Here is a 22,097-nt window from a genome sequence, read left to right on the forward strand (position 1 = left end):
TCTCAGCAGGTGGATGGTTTGGGAGGAGCCGTTACCGAGAGTCGCATGGAAAGTGAACGAGGGCTGGAGCGAATAAATAGCCTCTGAGCCCGCTTAAAATCGAGGGTCCGGTTAAGAGAGCACAACCTGCTCGCCTGCAGGCTGTGGAGCAGGGCTCTCCTGTGCTCTGCTCCAGCGTGCTTTGGGTTGGTAAACCCCCGAAGTCTGGTCACCTCTGTGTTAGACTTCATTGCTTTTGGGGCAGGTTAAACCACCCTGCCTTAAAGTGTTCATGAAAGAGTAGAGTGTGCAGAGCTGTAGATGTTTAAAAGGTTTTATGTAGCTTACTCTGTTCTCTGTCACTGTCTTAAGATGCCTTACTCATCTTGTAGGCTGCTGGAGAAAGCTGCTCATCTCCAGGATGCAGAGCAGCATGTGGCAGGGGGGGGGAAACCCCAACCCCGGGGCTCTGTTTTGGAATGATCAGAACCAAATCGTAGTTTATTGTCTGAGAAAGACATCTGATAACTCATCTCTGATCGAACCATTTTTGATCATACTGTAGCTTCTGCAGGCTGCAGTCGGAGGCAGACCAAGTCTGTGATGACTTACCCCTTCTTAATTTAACTCTTTTGTTGAGTGGGGAACATAGTCCCTGATGTTTCCTTCCCAATTCCAAGGATTGGGAAGATGGTGTGACTACTCACAGATAATATTCCTGCCTTAGTATGCACACATGTATTACAGACCCTGAAAGTTATCTTAAATTAGACTACAAAGCCTTTTATGTTTTGTTGCTTAGAGAGAGGACATTGTCTTTAGGAAGTTCCTTCAATGAGGTGAGGTTGGAGGGAAGGAGAGGAGAGACAGATGTAGGGTGGGCTTTAGAATTACTACTATGTGAGAGTACATTAGAAGACAGTTCTTGACTTGCAGAATGGCTTTAATCAACTGAAAGATTTAGAAAGCATCTTTGATAACAGTACGGCATAAAATAAATAGCATGTGGGGGAAGATTGTTCCTATCTCCCAAGTTCTCCAAAGTAGGAGTGTGTGTGTGTCTCCCCTCCCTCTTTTTGACAATGTGGGGGTAAAAAAGACCTATCCATGATAGTACCATAGTGAAAATAAAGCTTAAAGTGTTAATGTAAGCTAAGTTACAGCTATGTGCGAAGGTGACATCATACAGATTTATGCATCTTCCAGATAAGTAACGAAACAGACCAAGATGTGTAGGAAGGAGTGACAAATTCCTCTCTCCATTCTGAACTCCTTAAGTGATGTTTCACTTCCACCTTTTGTTCAGATGCCTCAGCTGGAACTTTAGAAAGGAATTAGGGAGAATGAGTCTGTGAGCCATGGGTTGGTGTCTGGACATCTACTCCTTTGTCCTGTGTGGAATAACTGGTTCATGACTAAGAATGAGCAGCTGTGCCTGGTTTCGATGAATGGGTGCCTCCTGCCTCTGAATGACCAGCTGTGGGCTTCCACAACTGTTTTATTCCACTGTGGGGTCATTTAAAATCCTTCTCGCAGCTTAGATTTTTAAGGATACCTTGTAGCCCCAATGAGATTTTTCTTTGTCAAATATGGGTTGAAATTGGTCAAGTTCAAAGTAGTTTTGAGGCAGAGATCAGACAAACACATGCAGTGGAGTTACAAAAGCTTCCTTTTAAAGAGTGCTAAAATGGTATTTCCATAAGGCTCCTTTTTTAACAATCGAGGCTAATCTCTATTTCTTATACCTTACATAAGAAGGAATGAATATATAGATGGGAGAAAGATAAATATGGTTGCAAGCTAGTCTAGTAAAGCTAGGAGGCTGAAATACTGAAAATGTTTTCTTTGACACGTTATTCTCCTATAGTAATAGCTTGAACATTTTTACTTCAGACTGTTCCTCACTCAGAGAAGGGCATGGAATCATGTACTTCATTTTCACTCCTAACAAAAACCTATGAGAGCAGGTTATTTTCTTGCAGAGTGGTTGAAGCAATTGTGGTTAAGTAATGCCTGACAAGGTTCTGTCATGCAAATCTGAAACAAAGCCAAAGAAACCCTCAGGTTTTTTTTTTTAAATCTCTCAAATGTTCATCCTTATATGTGAATCTGCTTTAGGGAACAGAGAGCATCAATGTTAATAAGTAATTATTTAAGCAAGATTACAAGTTCTGATGTACTTTTGCAGTTCTGTTCAGCACTAACTCGCAGGTGAATACTCCTCAGGGGAGTGAGATCATCATGAGGGAGGTGATGATCTTTGCCAAGCTGGGAACTAAATTATTCTCATGATTAACATGAAAATGAATTAAACATCCAAAACTTTTATGCTGAATCAGAAGTTTGTCTTTGAGCCCTTCAAGATTAGCTCCATATGATAGTTGCTTTTTACTGGCCAGCAGCTTCGAATAGCGTGATGCTATTTTAATGTTGCCAGATCTACACACACAACTGTTTGTGCCTCACTTGAGTGCTCAGATGGTGGGTTTATAGGAGGGCTGTTCACTGGCTTTGTGAGGGTTGTAATGGCATAAGGTTAATTCTTTTGGTATAATGGTATATATAATTATATAGTATTAATACTTTAGACACTCCTCTATCATGATAATCTTTCTCTTAAAGGATATCAACCAGAAGCTGCAAGAAGACAACCAAGAGCTTCGAGACCTTTGCTGCTTTCTGGATGATGACAGGCAGAAGGGCAAGAAGGTGTCCCGAGAATGGCAGAGACTGGGCAGGTACAGCGCTAGTATTATGCACAAAGAGGTTGCCTTATACTTACAGAAGCTGAAAGAACTGGAAGTGAGACAAGAGGAAGTAGTTAAGGAGAACCTGGAGCTGAAGGAATTGTGTGTGTTGCTGGATGAGGAGAAGGGTGGTGGAGCAGGCAGCAGGAGCTCTATCGACAGCCAGATCAGCCTGTGCCAGTTAACTGCAACGAGTGCTTACATCAGAGATGTTGGTGATGGGAGTAGTACTTCTAGCACGGGAAGCACAGACAGTCCAGACCATCATAAACATCATCCAAGTACTAGTCCAGAGCATCTTCAGAAAACTCGGGGTGAAGGAAGCCCTGAGCATCAGAAACACCGGAGCATCAGCCCAGAGCACCTGCAGAAGCCAAGGAGCTCTGGCAGTCCTGACCATCACCTGAAAGGACCGAGTCCAGAACATCACAAAACCATTGTCAAAGCACCTGAACAACAAAAGCACAGCAGCAGCAGCCCAGAAACTATCCCAAAGCATGTTTTGAGTAGTAGCCCTGAACACTTTCAAAAGCAGAGGCCAGGTAGTAGTCCTGAGCATCAAAAGCACAGCAGTGGCAGCCCAGATCATCTTCAAAAGCACACGCTGAGTGGAAGTACAGAACATCTCCACAAAGTGAGGGGTACAAGCCCTGAACATCTCAAACAGCACTATGGAGGGAGCCCAGAGCATCTCAAACACCTCAGTGGAGGCAGCAGAGAAGGTACCCTCAGGAGACAAGTAACAGATGACCTGTCACCTCACCACAGGAGTATATACAATGGAATGAATGGTGGGTCAATACCTTTAGTGAAAACTCATTTTGAAAATTACTAAAGTAGTTTCAGTGCTAATTTCAGCTATTTCTGACAAAGGAATAATGTTTTATGTGAAATGAAACAAGTCTGGTGTTGGCATTATTGCTTCAGCAAGTGATATAATCGGAGTACTTCCAGTAGGTGTTGAGTGGATTACAAAAGCAAAGGAAAAGTACATCTTGAGTGTTGGTGTAAGGTACCACGGAGCATCTCTTGGCTGTGATCCTGCTCCGTGGTTGGTAGATATAAACTGTTTGTCCCTAGGTACACTGCTGTTTACATCAGAGAGGAGTTGTGTAGGTTTGAGTCAGCAGAATGGAGGTGAATGTCTTCAGTTTCATTTCCACCTTCCCAAGCTGATCTTCCTGTAGCTTTAAAGATGTAAAAAAGTCTTGTTTATTGCTGGAAGGCTGTTTCTGTCCTTTTCCATAAGCTTTGGAAAAGACCCCAGATGAAGAGCTGGGCTCAATATAAATGAGTCTCAAAGCTTGAGCTTGCATGTGTTTAATTATAACAAATTAAAAATTAAGAAAGATCTTAAGGCTGGGGTTTTCTGTTGTTATTGCTGCATTTTGGAAAGATACCCAATAAATATGCTTCTAAGCACAAGCTTTAAGAGCTGTGTATTCTCTGTGATTGAAATTAATTGCTTTAAGATAGTCACAATGAAGCATTTTGTTATTTTGACAGACAAGCAGTTGCAACCATATTGAAATGAATGAAATACAGCAAAGGAAATTATTAAACCAGAGCTCAAGCTCCCTCCTGTGCTGTAGAAATAACTTCTTAGAGACTTGGCAGAATTACTGGAGTCTGCTCCACTCTGTTTCTTTGATGTGCTTTGAGGTATTTTCATGAAGGAAATTAGCATTGTAGCTGCAAACCCATTTCTTAGACCTTTACTCTTAGATCTGAAGTCAAGCTCTGTGGAAAGTGATGATTTGGCCTTAGTAAATTGTCTGGGATGGAGTTCATGTCTTTCCATTCTATAAGCTGCTGTAGAAGTTGTGTTGACCTTGGTGGAACTGACCACTTGTTGTTGGATCTGCTTGTGAGCTCTGTCCTCATTTATCACGTCACTCTCACCTTGGTCCATTTACCTGTGGTGATTAGCTTGCAGAATGCCTTCAGTTAACTGCTCTGTAGGGATAAATCTGGATTACTTTCAGGGAAACGCATATACTTGGCAGGGCTGAGGAACCCAAAGTGGTAAGTGTAGAGGCTTCTCTTTTTAATGTTTATGATTAAGGACTGCATGACAACTGTATGAAGACAATTGTATGAAGAATACTCAAGTTACAAAAGTTGGTCTTACAAAAGCTTCCATTAAATCCTGTATTTCTTTTTCCATCCAGTTCTTTCTGTTTAAAAGTGACCTGGCTGTAAGTAGCATGAAGTATGGAACCAGACTTCCCCACATGGCTTCTTTCTTGCACTTGTAATGTTCATCAATCTGGTCACTGGTTATGAAGAAGGGTGATCTAAGGTTTTAAAACTCATGCACAAAGAGATGGGGTTTCTGCATGGTGGACTTCCTGGTATTTTTTAGTCTAAATAGTCTTGTCAAGAGCTCAGCCATGTTATTAACAGCGCAAGGGAAGCAGTTGTTACTTTAAACCTGAGTTGACTGGTGTCCTTTGTGCAGAGTATTTCAGCTACCTACAATTTGGACTTGGGCCACAAGATGCTGGAGAGGGCAGCTGGCAATTTGAGAGTCTGTTTATTGACTTTAATCAGCTTTGCCTGTCCTGTGCTTTATATAACCATTCTTGCAAAGGACTTCTCTCACCAGGAGGATGTCAAACCTCTCCTTTCATATTTGTATAATTTGATGCAAGCATGAGGCTTTGTTCTGACATTTGTCTGACCTTGGACAGTGGTAAAACTCTTGACAGCTTTGCTCTGAGGAAGAGGCCTTAAACTTCAAGAACATACTTGATCTTCACAGCAAGGCTGAATCCTTCTGGGGGTTTTGTGTTTTGCTTTTGCCAGCTGCCGTGAAGGTGTGAAGAACAGTTAATATGGAAGCAGTAGAAGTGCTGACCACTATCACTTGTTAGTACTGAAGTAATGTATAGATCTTAATTTGTCTGTTCTGTGTAGACCTGTATAGATGAACCTGCCGATCAAGTAGAGATGGGAACTGTGCCTTGAGCTGTAGTGAAAATCCTGAGCTTTTGCATCTCTTGTAAGGAATGGTGGAACTGTGAAAAGGGGGGATTAGAAAGTGGTCTGGATACCTGGCCTGAAACTCCCATAAGCAATATAAAAGGATGCTATTTTTGAGTCCTATCCCAAAATCATGTAGTAAGTATACTACATCATGTTGGTGGAGCCTAGTTTGTTTTGCGGTTTGGAGTATGACTGCACATCTGTGTGATTATTTTCCAGGTCACTTCTAATTTTATTGCAGTGCTCATGGACTGTTATTTGAGCAGCAGGAGTGACAAATAGCAAAGAAACACCTTTTGACTCCTTTGTAAGTAAAGGAATAAAATGATACATTTTAACTTGAGAGGCTCAGTACAAGCCTGTCCCATCTTCCTTAGTCTTAACTGGACCCTGAATCAGGCCTGAGAGGAGTTTTGGTCTTGTCAGCACTTGTGTGACCACAAGGAAGCAATGTATTGAGTAACGTACAATAAATCTATACCAGAACTCTGACTGTATGTAAAGATGTGGGGAATGGAGTGTTTGCAGGTTTCTGCCAAACTCTCAACCTAAAGTTAATGCAGTTTCAATGTAATATTACAGTGCCATCAGAAATATGTGTAGCTGTTGTCTGCTTTACAGGATATGGTATGTGCATTAATCATTTGGACTCATGCATATTTTAAGCTGTCATGAGGTATGCAGGAAGTTACTTCAGTCTGGAGCTCTCTTTGGTCCATAGGCACAGCTGAAGGAATAAAGGATGAGGTGATAACATTTCCTTTCATAATTCTTCTCATTTTCTATGCTCAAAGGTTTGATCTTGGTATTTTTTTCTTGTATGACATGTCAGCTTTCATTTATAAGATTTATAAAGCTTTAAAAACTTCAGGGTTCTCCTACATATTTTTCTGCACTGGGTGTCCTCAACCTTTAGAATGACAGAAACTGGGATGAGAGCTCTAAATGTGGCTTGATATTTGTTAACTGAAAACATGTATTTCATTTGGAAGGCTCTAAGCAACTAAAACATGGCAACAACCTTCTGCTGTGATCACACCTAAAGGTTCTAGGTAGTGGGCACAGGGTTATTTGGGATAGAAAGATTGCTGAAATTAGAGGATACCAGCGGTAAAAAACACTTTAAAGAGAACATTTCTGCAACTGAGAATAATACATGACAGTTTGACTCTGACAGTGTGTGGGGGGTAGAAGTGCTCTGTATAAATGAATGTGCATTCAGCAGTTGCGGTCTAAGTGGTGGGGTTTAGTCAAAGCAACTTATTGTAAACTTTCTATTTTAAGAAGCCCTTTGTTTTACTCTGGGCTTTGACTCCTGTGTGAAAGGAAAGCATCAGGCAGCTTTTCATACGTGCTTTTTGCTTCCTGCTGGGGTTATTAATGAGGAGAAGTAAAACTGCTGACTAACACTGTGTGCTGCTGGAGGTGTGAGGGTTCTTGCAGAACAAATGCAACAGCCTCTCTCCTTGAGCAAAGGTATGTGTAGGCTAAATGGAGACTTGGCTTAAATCTTGAACAATTTCTGCTATTGAGATGCTTCTTATAAGGAAAATAAACTCAGAAAATGCTGTGTTGACTAAAAAGAGGAAACTGCAGCATGACTTCAGAGGGAGAAAACATGTAGTAACATTACTGAGTTAACTGGTAGCCTCCCAGTGGAAATAGCTCACATCCAGCTGGCCAGAGAGTGAAATGATGCCATCCATGTTTTGGTGTAGCTTTTTAATGTGTTATGTACCTTAAAGTTGAAATGGAAATAATTTGCCTGTCATTAATAGCAGCGTGACTTGAGCTCTCCTGATGGCATCCACCACTCTACATCTGCCACTGGGAGCCTGATACAGCTTTACTCTTGAGAGTAACCTGTTGTGTAAGCAGAGGCTACAGGGTTGATAGATTCTTTTGCTTGCCATTATGAAGTAATCTACTGTTTATTCCAGAAGCTTATTATTTGAAGTGTAGAACTCAAACTTCATGTTAATCAGAGTCTTTCAGTTGAATTCCATAGGGTTCATGTCAAGCTTGTAAATTAGTTTTGGGTATGACACTGTAAGAGAACTGGGGTGTATATGTGAATATGTATGTGACTGGAGCGAGCTGCATTTATTACCAAACTCATTTTTTCTGGAGTAATTTATCAAGTTGAAAATATGTCTTGCAATACCAAAACAATGAGCCTACTAGAAACTAATGTTGTGGGGCTTTGGGGAGAAGTTTACACTTACATGTCCTTAAGTTCACTGACAAAACCAGTTGTGGTTTGAATATTTTAGTGTTTACTAAAACTAGTAAATATCTAAACAACCACAACTAAAACGGCTTCCAGCCGAACTGTTGATGTGTTAACAGGAAGAGTGATGCCTCTCCTTACAAAGACACTTGCCTAGTTTCAAACAGTTACATGGACGTTCCAGTGCTCTGATGACTGGGAAGTTCAGCGGCTGATCAAAGTGGCAACGAGACTGGTGCTGCTGGCAGAGGCTTGCTCCTACCCCTGTCTAGCTGATGCTAGATAAGCAGTGGCACTACACGTTACAATGGGAAGCAGGGGAAGGAGTCGGGTGAACAATCTCTCTCCTCACAAGGCTGTGAATACACCCTAGGCATGTGTGAGACACAGCACTTTCTGTGGAGTCACTACTTTCAAGTCTTGTACTTCTTCCTTTTCCCCTTAGGTTGCATACCCTGCTACTCAGATGACTTTGCTAATTCAGTTTTTCTTTGATGGAAGCAAGAATCAGAGTAGGGAATGTAGATATATTATCTTTCAACCATCACCAGTACACCATATATCTTTTAGAGCAAGGTCTATAGTAGTCAGTGATGAGTGTGTGTGTTAATAGGGTGGGAGGGAATTGGTGCTGACTCTACAGCTGCTGCAGTGAGTTGGTTACTCATCCCTCAGCTCCTGTGGTTTACCACAGTTACACTGAAGTGTTAATAGAGCCTCTTCAGCAACTTTCCCTTCAGACCTGTGAGCAGTGCCTGTATCTCCCAAGCATTTAACCAGCAGCTCTGCTGGCTGATGAATTTGAGACGTGTGGCCATAGCTCTTGCTCTGGGAGTCTGCTGGAACTTCACTGACATTTGTCCACAGACTTCCAGAAGTGAAAGTTTGCCAATAGGTCACAGTGGTGTTGTCACTGTGCCTTGACAAACATGCTGCAAGCCAGCCCTGTGGCATCCCCTCACTTCACTGGTGTTACACAGGGATGGGTCTGACATACTTATAGTACTTCTGCTTATTTCATTGCCTGTTTTGAACAATACTGTGTTTTCTGAGCAGTGAGTGGGAGTTTGTTTTGGTATGTAGAGCAGATATCATTTATTTCTCATGATGGCTGGGTCAAGATGCAGGATCATAGAATCATAGAATAGTTAGGGTTGGAAAGGACCTTAAGATCATCTAGTTCCAACCCCCCTGCCATGAGCAGGGACACCACACACTAAACTATGTCACCCAGGATATTTGCTTTTATCTCTGAGAGCTCAACAGGAGCTTGCAGGAGTGTTGCCTGCCTGAAATATGTGGGCATATTTCGATTCTGTTTTATTTCATTAGTGCCAGAATGGAGAGTCCTCACACTAGAGCCTTGTCTGAGTCTGTGCTTGGAGAGTGCACCTTTAACCTGAGGCCAGGACCTCATTTAACACAGTCCTTTGCAGAGCTTTGAGTTAAAGTGTTATGATTTCATAATAATGAAATATGGGTTTAGAAATATTACAGTGATTAAATTGTCATTCTCTGAACTCTGTCAGCTATAATGCAGAGTTAGAATATCATAATAACTCTTGGTAAGTGCTGCTTGTTTAAGAACTTCAACCTTGTATGGTATATTACATGTGTTAAACAGTGTCCTGTCTCTTCTGTTCTAGTTATGAATGGGATCTATAATGTATTATTTTATTAGGAAGTTAGCAGTGGGGAGTTGCTGCAGGTTGTGCAGGGATTGGAGCTGAACTGGTTAACAAATAGGGAAGAGGGCAGCAGTCATATAGTATGGGGTTAAGGTTGTACTGCCGTTCACACCCAGTGCACAGATGCTGACAGGAGTGAAGGACAGTGAAGCATTCCACATTATAGGGGCTTTAATGAGGTAAATGAAGGTTTGTGTACATCTAAAAATGACTCTAGCAATGAAAATAGCTTGGCTTCTGAGCTAGTAAGTCATGTTTTAATTGGTAAACTGAAGCACAGCTAGGTCTTATTGTTATATACACAGATACATATATATATATAGTTTCTGAGAGAGCATTGAGAATTATCTTCCAGTCATGTTCTTCATATAAATCTTGTCTGTATGCTTCTTGAACAGTTAAAGGGTGGCTCAGTTAAGAGAATCCACTAGGACTGGAACAGTGAGCTTTGAATTTGTCTTAGTGCAGAAAGAAATACATCTTAATACACCACATCCATTCTCTTGAAAAGATTAAAACCAAATTATACAGTGCTTGTGGTATGATCAGTTTTACCACAACCTGATACTTGAGTCTATAGAATAATCCACTGTGGAACCAAAAGTGATCTTTTCTGTCCAGAGATAACAGTGACATTAGGCCTTAGTTAAGACAAAGGGATAGGGTGCTGTATCGTGGAGTTTGGAGAAGTATTGTGACAGGATGCTCAGTTGTAACTGAGGTCTTCAGCCACACCAGCAGATTTAGCCAGACCCTCATTGCTGTGCAATGACACAGAGCCCAACAACAGCTAAAGTCCTGAGAAGTGTTATGTGTTCCTTTGGGTAATACAAATTGCAGGATAAAATGGGAATCCTTGGTGTTTGGGAGATCTGATTCATTTGCTCTAAGGTGGGCATCAGCTTCTAATAGAAACTGAGGGTGAATTTCACTCCTGTGTATCATTCCGTTGCTGTTAATAGCAGATGTTTTTGTGTGCCTCTGTCTAAAACAGCTGGTTCTGATCCCTGTTGGGGTGTGTGTGTGTGTGTGTGTAAAATATATGTATGTGTGTGTGTATTTATATAAAACACTAATTGCACTGGTCTGATCCTATTTTCTAATTTCTGTAAGGTGGTTCTTTTGGTCCTTATTCCTTTGTATGCGGAGGCAGTTTTTCCACACACTCGTTCTCCAGCTGTGGCCTGTAATATGCCTTGAGGACTTAATAATATGGTCTGCACTCTTAGTGCAAACTTAAAGTACTATGAAGGGTCTTAGTTATGGTGTGTTTTTTGATTCCTTCATAAGATTAAGAATTAAGAATCTTCTGTAATCTTTGGGGCATTCACAGTCAAGAAATCTGAAAGCATGTTGAAGTAAATGAGGAGACAAAATCCCCGCTTCTCTCTCCCCTTTCTGTGCTATTTCCAGTTGTTCTTTTGAAATCTGATCACTTGTGATGGCATTTTCAGACAGTGTCATAACAGGAAGATACCAAATGAAATGAGCAAAGGGAAGGATTAGCCTGGGAGAAGCCTTGGACAGTGGGACTGAAAGACAGCAAGATACACTAGTAACAACAGTAATCTGTTTCAGAGCTTAGTTCTACAAGTATAACATGGGGGGAAGGATCGATACTGAAGTTGTATTTATAATATAAATACACTAATGACACTAGTGCACATTTAGTCTGTTTATAAATCTCTTTAAAGTGCTTTTAATTCTGTAAGATACTCAGGAGTCAGATCATGATTGGAGATGTGTCTGTGAGCATTTGGTACGCAGCACGAAAGTGTTTTCAGATGGATGATTGTGAATGGAAAGCTGCTATTTTGAGCTCAGCTGTTTTCAAAGATGAACACTTACGTGAAGGCTGTGACTAACAAATAATCTCAGTTCAACTTGTCAGTTCTACTATGAAACTTTGGGCATATTTGCATGGTTTATGTATATTCTTGGGGAGAGGAAGGAACCAGCAGTTTTGCACCTCTGCACTTCAGCAAGTACAGGTTTCTGCACCCCTTTGCTTGATTTCTATGAACTTTGCACCAAATTATTACAAATATCAAGTTACAGAGAGGGAAAAATGGTGACAAGGTTTGTAATACTGACTAGTAGAAGTCCATATAGTAATGTAAGTGGTTATTTAGACTAATCAAACACAGTAGTGTCAAGAGTAAATACACATTATAGCTGAAAAAGCATCCTGAGCCATGTGGTAGGCAGCAGTACTGAATGTCTTCTAAAGGCCTCTGTTTTGGTACTTCCTCAAGGTTACCCAAATTATTCCAGAGCTTTTATGCCTGTAATACCAAACTTCTCTGATTTGATCAGTAGAAATAGCTCCTTCAGATGTGTGACCTCAAAACTCACTAGATTTCTTCTACTGCCTGTTCCTGTGGATTGTGAAAGGCTGCCTTGCTCAGCCCTTGCTGTAGGCTCCTGGAGCATGTACTTGAAACTTGGATTCAAGGAAAATATATATATCTGCTTTTTACAGGGGCTCCAGGGCTGATTCATCACCATGTAGCTCACATTTATGAGAAGTTCAGGTAGGCCTGGAGAAAAGCACTGGGAGGTGACCCACATCCCCTCTTGGTTTCTGAGTCTATTTTTGTTTTACAGTGAATGAATCTTAATGATGTTCAAAATCCATCTTAGGGTTTTTGTGGTCTGAAAATGTTACCAATGACATTAGGATGGGTCTCTAAAAATACTCTTTGCTTATGAGAGAGAAAGGAACATTTCACTGAAGGCAGCTGCATACATCAAGCACAGGCATGTGAATGCTGTGAGCTAGAACCTCAAAACTGGCTTAGATCCTTGGAAGTATTTGAGCACTTCACTCCTTGTTGGCACCTGACTTGTTCTGAGATTGGATGCCCAGACAGAAGCAAGGAGTTTAAACCTCCACACTCTTGCAGTGCTCTGAGATCACTTGTCTGTGTTGTCATTCATCTCTTGCCTGTTCCATTTCAGCATTTTTTGTAACCTGAAGTTAAATTTTGAATTTTAGGTTTTTGCAATATCTTGAAGTCCATAAAGAAACCATGAAAGCAACAGTGTGGTTTTTTCCTACCAGCTCTCCAGCCACCAAGACCAAAGGCTCTGCAGTCTTAACTAAACAGCAGAAGATACCAGAATCTGTCTCCTTCAGATACAGGTGCTGAGAACTTGAATTATTCCTTGTTGGAACTTGACATCTGGTCTACACTCCAGCCAGTGATGCTGAATGCTACATTTTGATTGCTTGTGACCATGTGCAAATGTTTTGGAGAACTAAAGCATCCTGAGCATATCAAAATAAATCCTAATCTCAGCATTAAAGCACTGATATTTTTGTATTTTACCTTCTCCATGAATGTAAGAAAATGGGAAGATCTCTTAACCTGTTAGAGTGTGCTGAAAAGTTGTACCCAGGAGTTGCTGGATTGCCTGACAGCATGGAAGTGACTGATCAGTGACTTGGAAGGTTGGATCTGAGAGTTTTATCCTCTCAAGTCACTCCATCATCCAGGTTTTGTCAAGAATGAGTTGGATAGTGCTAACTCCTTGTATTGATCACACTACTTCAAGTACATCCAGTTGTTGACCAGTGGAATACTGAAAAGAGGAAGCTCAAAAAGAGGCCTAGCACAAAAGGACTTACTTGAGCCTCTTTCATGGTAACTCTACAACAATCCAGATTAAGCGAAGTGGTTTGTACTTAAAAGACAAGTCAACACTTACCAACCTATACCTGGAAGTGTGTACTTCAGGAGACAGTTTCTTGGGCAACGTTTTCAACTCCACCTCTGTTGCTTGATGATGTTCTAGTTATTTTTTTTTAACTGGCAAAATCAACAGTGTTGGTCCTGATACCGGTTTGGAAAATGGGTATTTGAGGGATTAATGAAGACTGTTTGAATGAGCAATAATTCCTGTTGGCTTTGAGAGCAAAATACCTGTTGAAATCATCAACATGGAAAGATCTGTACTTTCAAAGAAGCAAACCTTGGCTCTGCTTTGTGTTTGGTGGAGGTGCACTTGGCAGCTGTATTTATCCATAAATTGATGTTTGATATTAACCCACATGTCACTTAAACCTAATGTGAGAGGTTTTGGTGCTCACTGTCCTTGTTAAGAGTGTTGGCTGTGAAGGTGCATTTAACACTTTTAATGAAGTGCTTTGAATACCCCCAAATTTTGTTGGTTTTGATTAATTTGTCCTTGTAGTGCTGCTCAGAAATACATCACCATGAACAGGAATCAAGAGGCTCTGGAAACTCATGGGGAAGGACCTCTAACGGAAGAAGAAAGTGATCAGCAGATTTCTCACTGCCTGGAATGAGAAAAACAATGTTTGTGTTCTGTTCCATAGGGAAATGTTGTCTTCAGGGAACAAGGAGCATCTTAATTCCAAACCCTGAGCCTCACTGGCCTGGGTTTTTCCCCATCAGTGTGGTATTTGGGTGCCTCAGGAGTGTGAATAGTCAGAGTAGTGAGATAGTGAATAAACCAGCTGGTTGGTTTGCTCCTTGGCTGCCGTGACTGTCAATACAGTGCTTACTAAGTACTGAACTTGTGTACCATTTAATCTGGTGAAACACAGGGGGAAGGGGCAGTGAGAGACAGTTTCTTCACTGCTCCAGAAGTTTCATCAGGAACTGGGATAGGATAAAGCTGAGAACGCCCTTAGTTTTAGCCACATCCAGAGATACTTGTTGCACATGTTTTGACAAACACAGGTTTCTCCATTGTAATGGTGTCAATCAGAAGTAGCTCTCAGACCTACAGATCATAGGCCCAGTTCTCTTCTGCATGTCAACACCATCACTTTAGATCCAAATGTATTTCTGATTCAGGACTCAAGCCAGCTGCGAATCTGTGGTGGCCATGGGATGGATGAGATTGTAGATCTTGGCTTGGTGTAATGCTGACTAAGGTGGGGTGCCTGTCTGCTTTCACCTCCAGTGGTGCTTATCCTCCACACCATGCAAGATGTGGCCTGGTACCTGCAAACCAGTGTGCTGGGCTAGAGGCTGACTGTGGAGGTGTGAGGGTTTAGTGACAGCCACTCAGGTAGGGCTTGGTATCCACTTCATTGTGTGCAGGTTTGCCAGTACCTGTTCCCATAGGATGGGGAGCATTCTTGGAGTGATCTGAGCATCCACCAAGGTGTGCTCCTCACTGCTGAGTTGGTTCCCTTCACCTTCTGTATGGCATCATCAGACCTTGTATGATATTACCTTGCTCTGGTTTTGTGAACACAAGTTTTTAATGGGGTATTGTGCAGAAAACTTAACCTTCAAAGCCACAAAGCCAAACTCTGAAAAAACCAAATCCAATTATATATCAGATCTGAAAGCCACTGAAGTAACTGTTCAATGATACCTATTTTGGAGAGGGACTCTTCATCAGGGGCTGTAGTGATGGACAAGGGGTGATGGGTTTAAACTGAACAGGGGAAGTTCAGGTTGGATGTAAGGAAGAAGTTCCTTGTGAAGATGGTGAGGTGCTGGCACAGGGTGCCCAGAGAAGCTGTGGCTGCCCCATCCCTGGCAGTGTTCAAGGCCAGGTTGGACAGAGCCTTTGGTGACATGGTCTAGTGTGAACCGTCCCTGCCCACGGCAGGGGGTTGGAACTGGATAATCTTAAGGTCCTTTCCAACCCAAACCATTCTGTGATTCTATGAATTTTGTGTGCCTGTGATATGCTTAAATTTTGCTGAATTCATGAACATGTGGCACAGGGAAAGACTGAAAATCTGTACCATGTTGATCATCAGACTAATGACATTTTTGCATCTTCTGGAAGCTGCTATTGCAGTAGGTCTGCTCTTATTCAGGCCCAGTCTTTTGGGCCTAAACTCTTTTGCTCTGTTTTGTGCTGTGCAAGCTTGCTTCTGTGTTTCAGTCAGCCACGTGAGCTTCTGCAAGGTCCCGAGGAAGCGTCTGATCTCGGAGGTGGGGACTGTGGTACCAGCCAGGGAGCAGGAGGAGGGGAGGACATTGCTGTTTTGTTTTGCTCGCTGGCTGTGGAAAGCTGTCAGAAAGTCCTTTTGTTGCTCCAGCTTCTAACTGTGGAGTTTGAGCCTGCAGAGGCTGATGAACCACTTCTGGGTGACTGTTAGGGGATAAAGCACCTCCTGACTAAAGAGCTTTGGCTTTTTAGCTGGAGGTGGGTTAACTCGTGATAGTTCTATCCCTGGAGATCACTGGTGTGTTGACCAGGATAGCATCAGGGTGTGGAATTTGCATCAGTTTACATGCATGAATGATGGTAGCCAGGAAAATGGTTGCACAAAATCAGTGAAAATGGCTTTGTGAAGGTGAGACCTTGATGTGTATAAAGAGCTAAGGATGCGCTGTCAACCTGAGTAAACACACCTGGTAGTAGTGCCTGGTTATTACTTAGAGTTTTTAATCAGTAGTTCTCAAAACAAGTTACCAATGAAGCAAACACTGTGATCATCATCTAGGGTATGAAGAACCGTGAGCTAAACAAATTAATGAATCAGGATGAATCAGCCACCAACCAAACCTTAAATCCAGGTTTCCTGAGTTTTTGCTACTGATTATTGCATTGCGTCATCCCACTTTTCCAACAGCTTTTTTCTTACATTAGTCTGGTTTGAGTGTGGTGTAAAATCTGGGGCTGAGGTTACTCACGTGCCTAGAAAACACCTTTATGAACAATTAGCTTCATACAAACATTTTCAATGTGTTTCCTTTCAAAAGCAACTTTTAAGGCACTGCTTCCTTCCTTCCTGAGTTTTCTGAGGTATGCTAAGCAGGCCAGTGGGGAACAAAGCTATTTTGTGTGTGTGTGTAATGCAGCAGGCATATTAGAAGATGTTAATGTACCTTTTGCATTTACAGGGTGCTTAAAAGCATCCTTGCCCATAAAGAGATTTACAGTGAATCCATACTTGAAGTGCTGTCGTAGCTTTACTAGAGGAAGCTATATTTGTCTGTCTTGTTTCTTGTGGCCTGTTTTTAGTGTTGCAGAATAGTTGTGTAGCTGTAGTTGCCTTCGTTTGGGAGATGAAGATGCTGATACGAATCAGAGCCATAGTCAGCTATAAGCTGAGGATTTTGAGTTGCTGACTGGTGCAATCAAAAGGAGTATTCATCTTTTATCAGAGTAGAGTTTGAAAATGGAAGCTGTTGTATGCTAAAAGGAGAACACAATATTTTGGCAAGATGGTGATTTGGTCCTTAGTGTGAATCAATAATGTGGCATCTTGTGAATATGCCAGTGGTGCTTAGCAGATATAAATCTCCATGATAAGCCCCAGCCTGCACATCTGTGTAACTTGGCAGATGTGGATAGGAACCGGGGTGCTGGTGTAGTTTGAGATGTTTTGGCTGAAAGCCTGTACACTCATTTCTAGCAGGTAGGTGGCTGCTGCTGCTATCTATCAAAACACTACACTCTGAAGTGTTTACTTCAAGCCTGTGAAGCAGTGGCTGTGTTTGAGGGAAGACTGGGGAAAGGCTCTTACTGTCTGCCAAAAAGATGGAGGTTTCCTGTACAAAGTGACTGCAGCAGAGTCATTGCTATAAATGTTTATGAATGGCACCCATCAGAATTCAGGCCAGGATTTTCAAGCTCCATAGTAATGTGCACGCAGTGGGGGATCAGGCTTTGACGTTCAGAAATGACAGCCTAAACATTTCCAGCCCGTGATAGGTGATGACAGGACTATAGTAACAATTCTTGTTATGAGTAGAAAGTTACTGCAATCACAGCAGCTTCCTGCCATGCGAAGAAGTGAGGTTTTAATGGCACTTCTTACCATGAGATGTGGTCTGAGTGCAATTTAGTGTTTCAAATTTGGGCAGAGATTAAAGAGATTGGTTCTGTTACTATTTTCATCTTACAAACTGGAGCAAACATCAGGTTATGTGTCCTGAGCATGATTTAGCAACCTGCTAGTCTTTTAATTATCCCCTTCCTAATTAGATTGCTCTGATTATTTGGTGCTTGAAATAATGGTGTGTTTTTAAGTTCTCAGGGCAGTAGCTTTTCATTTTACAGGCATTTAGTCTTTCATGCTCAAGTATGGGAACATACGGTGCTACTTCTGATGTAGCACTTGTCTAAATATCTTTGCTTGTAAAATTTTCTGCAGAGCCATATAATTTTCTCCTGTAAAAACATTCCTAATGTATTTAACCAGTTTTATAACTCCAGCATGGGATTATCACGTTCTGGTCATTGTAAACGTTTACTGGATGTAGGTCAAGATATTAAACTGTGAAGCTTGAATAAGAAAAGTGAACAGTAAGCAGTTAGAAATGCAAAGGCACCATTCGGAAATGGAATAGAGATAATTCACAGAAATAAAATAGTTTATTACAACACTTCCAGATACTTTGAAAGGGTCAAAATAGTGAATTTCTTTTTAAACTGAACTCTTGGGATATCACTGTCAGTAGACATGGAATCCTGTAACATAGTGTCCAGACTCCTCACATGGTAACTGGTTACACCTCATGCTTTGTGTGCAGTCTGGTGAACACACTTTCCAGGTGAGTGTTTCTTTTGCCTGAGCCATATGAACCTTGAGTCAGGAACATGCATTAAAAATGTGAAATAGCAACACATTCATCTTTATACAATGAAGGGAAACTGAAGATGTTTCCGAGACTGAAGAGTTTGGCATAGCTGGAAAAGTCAGAGTAGAATAACCAGAATACTTTTGTATCCTTTTGTCTGCATTGCTAGACTCTTGCCCAGCATGGCAGATGATGAGCAGGAGGCTGACTGGCCTGTTAATAAACTTTAGAAATGAGCAAGACCATTCTCTCAGGGAATGATGCAGATCTAAAACTACTCTTCCTACACAGCAGTGAGAAAGCAAGGGTTCTGCTTAATGTGGTCCTCCTCAAGTGTGTTGCCAAGATGTGGGTATGTGATGAGCACCACCCGGATCACCTGCCACTCAGGGAAGTGCTCGAAGGTGTAGGACTGGTGCCAGCCTGATGACAGGTCTCGTGCTGCCCTGTTGCTTCCCAGCAGCTGTTATCCAGGAGCATTAGGGTAAGATTGGGCAGAGTTTGAAAGACAAGCTGCCAGGAAACATCCTCATTGTGTGCCTTCTAGGAGTATGGGCAAGTTGTGTTAAACCAACACCTGAAGCAGCCCTTGCTACTTGAAATAAATGACTACTTGCCTGTTCCAGCCTCGTGGGGACTGTAGGAATGCACGTCTGTGAGGATGTGTGTGCTGTAATCTTGCTGCTTCAGCAAACAGAATGGCTCACCATGTTGTCATGTTGGAGGTACCAATGGTCCTAATGAAATCATTTAGGATTCAATACTACTTTTATTTACACAGGTGGCTGACTTTATGCACTTGCATGTTCCCCCTGAGTTCACAGGCTTTTAGAAGCACTTGTTTGGTTTTTTTAAGTGGTATCATGAAAATCGGATCTGGAAGTTAGAAATTTATTCCAGAGAAAGCAGGCAGCAATCCCCTTTCCCCATAATGTTCTGATCTGAAGGAAGTCTTGCAACTTTTCTTTCAGGAAGTTCTATTCTTTCACTACCTACTTTCAAGACACTGATATTTGGCATTAAGACTCTCAATCCAGGTTTGAAAACAGTCAAAAAATGACAATGGCCTTTCTCTCCCTGAGGTGCTGCCTTCATAGATCACCCACCCTGGCTGGCCCTCCCTAAAGGCACAATGTGAGTTGCCCATACAGCTCTTAGTAGCAGGGAAGCATCTTAGACTCCCTCTGTGCTGCCATGTAAAGCTCTTGACCACCCATATACCTTGTAAAACACTACAAGGGATGAAGCATCTTCAGTATCCAGGAAAGGAGAGTGAGCAGCTCCACCAGTCATGCCTGAGGAGGCTGGAGCATGGAGCAGAGTGTTCTCTTCCCCAGAGGGGTTACAAATGGAGCAGCAAATGCACAATTGCTGGAAGTGGAAAGGAAAGAGAAGAATGCACTGAACAGGATCTCCTTTTCTCCTCACTCCTGAAACTGGGTCCAGAAGCTGATTGCCACCTCTAGGAAAGATCACCTGAGTGTGGTGAGGGAGTTTTGTAGCTGTAATGGGAGCAGGCTTTATTTGATGTGGAAGGTTTTAGTGAGCACAGACAATAAAGTTCCTCAGAAGAGAATTTGAAGTTTCTGAGGAGTTTTCTTTGAGAAAAAGAAACTGGATGAGGTTGGACAGAGTCAGAGTGTGTACGTTGTAAAGTGAAAGGCTCTGAAGAAGGGGAAATGCCATAGTCCAGTTTGTCAAAGTTGGATTAGGTAAACTTGCACTGGTTTTAATAGTATTCCTGCTTCTAGACAACGGAGGTGTGGGAGAGCAGAATTAGATTATAGAGGCAAGCAGAGCTCCAGCTTTTCTGAACTTGAAATGGTTGGAAATGATGCAGGTAACAACCACTTACATTCACTTCTTTGTGGGTGGTAAATACAGTAATTGAAGGGGTTTGTTAATGACTATGCAGGTTTTAGTCAATCACAGGTATCGGATGATATCCTGCCCCCCTTGTTCTATCAGATGAGAAATAGGGCAGCTATTACAATATCTGCCAGCCGTGGTGTAGCTGCTGTTGTAGTGCTGATCCTGAGCATCTCATGGTGGGGACTTGGGAATTTTACTTACGTAGCATCTCTGAGCTCCCTGTGGCTTTTGGTGTCTTGAGCACCTTTAATCTCTCAGTTTGAGTGGTAACTCTGATACACTTAACATGATCCAAAGGTACCTCAGGATGAAAACTTCCCTGGAAGGTCACTGAGAAGAGAAATAGATATTTACTTATTTATTTGAATTGCACAGAGCTAACACGAAATTGCCTTTCTGTTTTAGAAAAGCATAGCCTCCACCTTCCATGCTGTACATATGCTTTAGTACTAAACTCCAGGCAGGACCTGAACCTGCTTGTGGGAAAATCTGTATCTGTTTCAAAAGGAGAGGTCAAGCACAGGAAGATGCACAGTGTGGTAAACCTATAGGTTGTATTGTAGCTATACAAATACTCTCAATAGTCAAATCTACAGGTAGTCTGAGATTCAACAATAGAGACAAAGCAGAATTAATACTAGTGTTGCCAATCTATTCCTGTGCTGAGGACAGGAAATGAGACCTGTTTCTGCAATGAATTACTATTATGAAAGTCTGAGACGTCCTTGCTGTGTGCAGGCTATAGCTGATGCTTCGAAAGAACAGCTACAAGTGAGTAGCTCTGGAGCTGTTATGTCTTGAACTGTGGTGGCATTTCTGGAGATTGGAATAACTTTTTGCCTCTTTCCTATTGACATTGCTTTGGTGACAGCTAAGGGCCAGCAGTGTTTGCTTGCTGCATGGATAATGTTAGGCTGATGACTAATTCCTCCTGGAGGAAAGGCAGATTTTGGTCACTGATATATTAAAAGCCACAATTAGTGGGAATGTGATTTTGGCTGGGGTTTGGAGCTCTTAAGGAATTGCATGAAGTATTTAACTGCTTTTTAGGAAACTAGAACTGGATGGGGAAATGTGGTGATGGTTGTTGAAGTTGTGGGGGGAGAGAAGCACAGGATTGTGCTATCTTGGGTGGGATTCTGCTGTGCTGCAGTTTCTCTGTCATCACTTTAGGTAAGGTTAAAGTCTGTGGAAGGACTCCTATTGTCTCCTGTCTCTGCCAGCTGGCCTGTGAGGAGGACTTACCTCGCGGTGCAGAGCGAAAGCACAGGCAAACAGAAATCTGTGGTGGGTGCCGAGCTTTACTGCTCCACGTCAAGGAAAAAGGTCTCTACATTTATCGGAGACTTTTCTTTTGAAAATGTTGGTTTTCATCTCTCAAATCATAAAAAGCCAAGAGAGTTGCCTTGGGTCTGCTTTGGAAGCCTCTGGCTGTCAGCGTGATGAGCATTTCAGATCCCAGTGCTGTGACCCTGTGTTCATCACAGGAACAGACGTGTTGACATGAATTGGCAGCACTCTGTGAATTTGTTGCATGTATCTTTACACTGGATATTCTGGTCCTTGGGTGTCTTGAATGAAAACAGCAGAATATGCTTTTTCAGTCATCTCCTTTGCTAAAGCTGTAAAAAAAAAGAAGAGAGATCCATACTCAAGTATATCCTATGTTATTTCATATACACACAGGAGAGGGATTTAAAATGGAATAAAGGAAATACTGACTTAGGATTGTTGGGCTTGTTCTCTTGCTGAACACAGAGTCCTTGAAGCAGGAATAAGAATTAGGATTGCCAGGAGCAGCAATTGACCTGGCCACACTTGGGTGCTGTAGTTTAGCAGATGACATGGGGAGGTCCAAAGTTCCATTTCCAGCCTGCTCAACCCCAGTTTGATTTTTAAGAAAAACGGAATGTCAGAAAGGTTGGATTTGATGATCTTAAAGGTCTTTTCCAACCTGGTTGATTCTAAGGGGGGAGGAAATTCATGTTGCTGCAAAGAACTGGTCACACAAGAATTCTCTTTCCATTTTATGAGTACAGGAACATGTTTCATACTTTATAGTCAAATC

At 41.9% G+C, this 22,097-nt stretch overlaps 1 protein-coding gene across 1 annotated transcript in view; it reads left to right on the forward strand.

Moving 5' to 3' along the window:
- Window positions 1-2,601: 2,601 nt before the first annotated feature.
- The window catches only part of CCDC85A (coiled-coil domain containing 85A), a gene marked incomplete at its 5' end in the record, with an annotated part of 76,395 nt that continues 56,899 nt past the window's right edge, over window positions 2,602-22,097 (forward strand). Inside the window, one exon of the mRNA XM_010019185.1 lies at window positions 2,602-3,517. Within this exon, the coding sequence (XP_010017487.1) occupies window positions 2,602-3,517 (916 nt within the window). The remainder of the gene's footprint in view (window positions 3,518-22,097) is intronic.

This window comes from Nestor notabilis, unplaced genomic scaffold (assembly GCF_000696875.1).
Source record: "Nestor notabilis isolate BGI_N333 unplaced genomic scaffold, ASM69687v1 scaffold14587, whole genome shotgun sequence".
NCBI lineage: Eukaryota > Metazoa > Chordata > Aves > Psittaciformes > Psittacidae > Nestor > Nestor notabilis.